This window comes from Zea mays, chromosome 3 (genome assembly GCF_902167145.1).
Source record: "Zea mays cultivar B73 chromosome 3, Zm-B73-REFERENCE-NAM-5.0, whole genome shotgun sequence".
Classification (NCBI taxonomy): domain Eukaryota; kingdom Viridiplantae; phylum Streptophyta; class Magnoliopsida; order Poales; family Poaceae; genus Zea; species Zea mays.
Window position 1 is genome coordinate 1279943 of NC_050098.1, and position 5584 is coordinate 1285526.

The 5584-nt window shown below is 47.3% G+C and overlaps 1 protein-coding gene across 1 annotated transcript; it reads left to right on the forward strand.

The window, feature by feature from the left end:
- Positions 1 to 2981: 2981 nt before the first annotated feature.
- On the forward strand, positions 2982 to 4449 carry LOC100191853 (Receptor-like serine/threonine-protein kinase). The gene has a single exon (NM_001137277.2). The coding sequence runs from the start codon at positions 3220 to 3222 to the stop codon at positions 4351 to 4353; it is 1134 nt and encodes a 377-aa protein (NP_001130749.1). The 5' UTR covers positions 2982 to 3219; the 3' UTR covers positions 4354 to 4449.
- Positions 4450 to 5584: the final 1135 nt, after the last annotated feature.

Sequence of the window (5584 nt, forward strand, 5' to 3'; positions counted from 1 at the left end):
AGCGGTCAGTTGCCGCTCACCCGTGTTCGCCTATGTGTGGGACCGGGAGACCAGATCTCCATCTCCAACTCTACCGCGCCGCGCATGGCGGGTGGGAGGTGCGCCATCAGCGAACGATCTGTTGCAGCTCGTGGACTATTTCTCCCCGCCTATTTAAGAAAACGCGGCCGAAGCCTCTCCTTCCTACATCTCCCTTCCCTCGCAACCTCCTTGAGTCGACTGCGGAAAGAACAATGCCCGGGCGGCTGAGCTCCTCGCCGCCATTGAAATTCAGGCGCTAGTGCCGATTTGGGGCCCTCTGGTGGACGTGGGAAGTTAGCCCAGTGCTTGCGATGGGGATTACGTCCGGAAACACCGCGGTGCGCCGGTGGAACTCCGCCAATTCCTGGTCGGAGTTGGTCATCGGAGGTCGCGACCGCCATCCCTGCTGCTGACCACAACCTCGCCGCGCCGGTGGTAAGTTTGCCACGGCCCAGTTCACCGCATTGTCCACATCGTGTAACTAGTACTAGATCTGGTTGCGGGGCACCGGGGGCCGGAAATCGGTGGCGCCGCCGGCCGCTCCGTCGTGGGGAGATTCTACGCCGTTGTCAGACACACTGTGGGTTGTCGCCGATTGAGTAACTGTGGATCCTCGTTTGGACGGTCCGGATTAGACCCTGTAGGTACCCCTTCGCAGCATTAAGGAGCTGGCCGTTGATCACCCATCGTACGGCTAGGGATAACACGTGTGTATCTGTCGTTCATCATTAATCCCACGGATCTGGACTCTGATCTAGCGGTCAGATATCTTCAATACCCCTTCGGCCGAGAACATTTACTATAGAGATCATGCGCTTATCAGAAAATAACCCACAATCCATATCACAGTGGTCTGTGTCTCGGTATATTTAGCGTCAGAGACCCTGCCTTTTCTGGTAATTGAGGAGCAGTCCAGGGAATTGGGAAATCAGGAAAATGAATTAGAAAATGAATTTTTAATATGAAAACAATTCCTAGAATTTTTATAATTCATAGAAAATTCATATTAGGTCCAAATTGATCCATTCCAGTTTCTATAATTTTGTAATATTATTGTTTATCAAATAGTGCCACTGTTTTGACCTGAAAGACACATTAAAAATTATATCTTAATTAATCTTGTATTAAATACATAAAACCTTTAGAAATTCATAACTTAAAATCCATAACTCCAAAATTAATGATTCCTGTTCCTAGAATCTTATTTTAATGTGTAGATTATTATTATGTATTTTGGTTACATGTTTGGTGTGATGTTAATTTATCCTTTATACTATGTTTGTTTATATTGTGGCGAGTAGAAGAGCCAGTGGCTGAGGATCCCGGTGTTCAGCAGATAGAAGTTGCTGAGCAGGAGCTCATTGAAGGCAAGTTGCGCCCTCGACCACTTTTTACCCAATAATGTTCTTCAATATCGCTTATTCATGCATAGGTTTAATTTTGATGGGACCCAATAGGTCACCCCAGTCTGTTTATCATGTTTAGCTTGTTTACCCCTGAATCATTTGGGTAGTTATGCTATTGCTTTACATGGTTTTGGGTTAATATTTCATTATATCCATGTTCCAATTATTCTGTTATTTTATTTATGTTCATGTCAAGATCATTATCTTTAATTGGAACATGGAGCTTAACTTGAGAAACACGTGCCACCACAAGGGTGGAATGGGACGCCCTTGGCTGACTAATTAGAAAAACTAGTGGAAGACTACCTTACCCGAAAGGGGCAAGGGCAGTAGGGGAGTAGGCATGTAGGGAGGTTTTGGGGTTGATTTTGCTGTGATGACGGTCAGACGGGGGATTCCTACAATTGCTCTTCCCATAAACTATAGCCGGTTTTTGGAAGCTAGTGGAACTTTGTAAAGGCCTCGTAGTGTTACCCTGCCTCGCCTCCTCGGTAGAGGTATGGGATTGGCCTTCTCTTGGCAGATGGGTAATATGACTTATGGGTACAGGCTACAATCTCTGTAGAGTGTAAAACTGGTATACTAGCCGAGCTCAGGATCAAGAGCAGCTCAGGACTCTCGCATGATGAAATTATGGAACTAAATTAAATTTGTCATTTGCATTGCATGGGATTATTTATTAATTTTGTTCTATTATTCTTATTATGGTTGGTATTCACTTACATTTAGTAACTGTTGCTTGAAGCGGCTAATGAGGGCTTCTGAAATAGGCTCAATAAAACCAAGTTTAAGCTAGAGCACATGTGGCACACTCTTCGACATCATCCCATGTGGTATGCAATGTGTGATGATGATGACTCGAGCGATAGAAGCAAAGAATCTTGTCTAAACTTGGATAGCGATTATAGCTCCATGTTATAGGAAAGTGTGGAGGCACCATACCCTATTGGCCATGATAGAGCAAGAGCTCAGTAGAAGGGGAAGAACATAGCAACAAGTAGTATCGAGTCCCTATCTACCCAGGAAGGAATGTTAAATAAGCTCTACAAATCTACTTAGAAAATTTCTCAAACTGTGTGGTTTGAGTAATTCAACAAATTGCTAGATCTTTCTAACGCTGACATAGATGAAGATACGAAAAGGATCCACAAATTGGTCTTGAAAGAGTTGACAGAGCAACTTAAATTAGAGGATGAAGAAACGGTGGAAGAGGAAGATGAGAAAGACTAGTAATTTATTAGCTATATTTATGAAATGTATAGTTTTATTTTTTTTATGTTTAAGCTACATATTTTTAATTTTTTTATGAATTATGTAAGTTTGTTTGTTTAATTATGTAACCATATGTATTTTTTCAATAAAATGATGTGTTTTATGTTGACTAAAGTCTGTAAAAAATGAGGTGGCAGGTGGCAGCTGTAAGATTGTATTGTAGGAGTTTGGTTGATGAAAAGTACTAGACGACTGACAGCTTCACCCCCATGTATTGATTGATTGGTTGGTTAGTTGAGCAGTGTATTGCTGTTTCTTCCACCAGCTCTGCCAAACTTCTCCCCAGGTTCACATGGAGAGCGAGTATTGCTTTCTCCTCGCTCGTTCACATGAGAATTGAGACATGGCCACCGGCCTCTTCCCATTCTCTCAATGTCGTCTGTCGATCAGCTGATCGATTCTTCAAAGCAAATGAGCATCCATCTTTCATCCTGTGCTGAGCTCGATCGCCGTCGTTCAGCTATCGATCTGTTGATTTCATTTCATTCAACAACAGCAGCACAGCACTGAAGCAAGCTAGATGTCTTCTGCCTTAGTTGCCCTCTACGTCACCATCTGCTCGGTCCTCTTCCTCCTCTCCAAGATGCTCATCTCCTTCCTCCTCTACAAGAAATGGGCGCGCAAGAAGAGGATCATCGACAACAGCCTCGCTGGCGGCAAGATGGTCATCTTCCGCTCCGCCACCATGGCCATGCCGCAGTCTCTCACCCCCAAGTCCTTCCTCGCCATGCTCATGGGCCTCTCCACCAAGGACGTCATCGGCGCCGGCGGCTACGGCACCGTCTACCGCCTGCGCCTGGACGACAAGACCGCCTTCGCCGTCAAGAGGCTCAACCGGGGCACCCACCACCACGAGGCGGACGACCGCGGATTCGAGCGGGAGCTGGACGCCATGGGAGACATCAAGCACCGCAACATCGTCCCGCTCTGCGGCTACTACGCCGCCACGCACTTCAACCTCCTCATCTACGAGCTGATGCCCAACGGCAGCCTGGACCAAGCCCTGCACGTGCACGACCATGCCCACCGCCTCATCCTCGACTGGCCTGCTCGCTACCGGGTCGCCCTGGGCGTTGCTCGCGGCCTCTCCTACCTCCACCACGACTGCATCCCGCACGTGATCCACCGCGACATCAAGCCCAGTAACATCCTCCTGGACCACCACATGGAGCCGCGCCTCTCCGACTTCGGCCTCGCCACGCTCATCGTCAAGCCCAACGCCAGCCACGTCACCACCCTCGTCGCCGGCACCTTCGGCTACCTCGCGCCCGAGTACTTCGACACCGGCAGGGCCACCACCAAGGGCGACGTCTACAGCTACGGCGTCGTCCTGCTCGAGCTGCTCACGGGGAAGAGACCCACCGACGAGTCCTTCCTGGAGAACGGCACCAGGCTCGTCACCTGGGTCAGGGAGACCATGGAAGAGAAGCGGGAGGAGCACGCCATAGACGAGGCTCTGCTGCACCACCCCTTACACTTACACACCGAGGAACTCAGGTTGCTCTTCTCCGTCGCCGACAAGTGCCTCCACTCTGATCCCGCCAACAGACCAACCATGGCGCAAGTTGTCAAGATGCTCGAGCAACCCAACAACACCCACCACCACTCATCGTCATCATCATCGCCAGCAGCAGCAGTAGAATCAGTGCACTGACTGTACTAGCAGCACTCCTCCATCTCTCCATAATGGGGCATGTATATGATCGACCAACAGATGAATTAACACGTACGCGCCATCGTTGCACCATCCATGGCGGATCCAAGATCCATTGTAAGGGGGGCTGGGACTAATTATCTTTTCTTTTCCTCTTATTCTTCCTTTTTTTCCCTCATCTTGTTCTTCCTTCCTCTCCCTTTCCCCTCTTCTTCCTTCCTCTTCTTTCCTCCTCCACTGTCTTCTCCCTTCCTCCTGTGTGTACGCAGGCACATGGGGGAGGGGGGCTGGAGCCCCCTGAATCCACCACTGATCCACAGCGAGCGAGGTCAATCCCAGGCTCCCAGACCGTCCGTCACCGTCTACAGCTTTCCTCCATCTTTCTGCTTTCCAGCGTATCCCATCGTCTGTGTGCAACACATCATACACGGTGCTGTGTTTCTCTATCTCTGCATCTGCTGACTAACGTCCTCACATGCTCCGGATACTGTATATACGCTCTCTAAATATATTATAATATTATTATGAACACAAAGTTGACTTGTCCCTTGTAGTTCTAATTAATGATGAGTGATTAATTGTAAACATGAGTAGTACTTTAGTGTGAATCTTGGACTAACAAGAATACGAGAATTTGTGTTGTGCAATCATGTCTTTCGGCTTGTGGTGTGCAGGTGTGCACTGTAGCGACGGTGGTCGATGGCGAAGGTAAAGATCATGCGGGTTCGTGTCGATGGGCCGGGAGCGGTAAGAACGAGCGATGGGTCTTGATCGAGTGACTAGAGAAGTCGGGTGACTAGCCGTCAGTGACAGGCCCAGGTTTTGAAGGAGGGGTATTCAAAATTATTAAGAGATAATTTCTTTTGGTATGTATATTACCGTATAGAGTCTAGTTATTTGGTGTATACAATAACACAATATATTATATATTTACGTAGCAACAATTTCATAGCATACACATGATATATATCAAACAAAATAAAGTCTTAGATGAGGATAAGATTAATTGATAAAATTTAAAATTATTCAACACTAGTGATAAGAGCCAACATGTGAAATATAATTATGCTCATAATCGTTTTTAGCCGAATTTCTGGGCAAAAGAGCTATCGAGCTTATAAAAAAATAAAAAAGCCACAGGATGCTCAGCGGATGAAGTTTGGACTTTAGAGCCGAAGAGCGAGCAGGGTACGATGGTCGGACTGATGGGCGCTGGCCTTGCCGGAAGAAA

What these genes read in the sequence shown, in the direction of transcription:
- LOC100191853 (NM_001137277.2), top strand. Translation starts at nt 3,220, where the DNA reads ATGTCTTCTGCCTTAGTTGCCCTCTACGTCACCATCTGCTCGGTCCTC.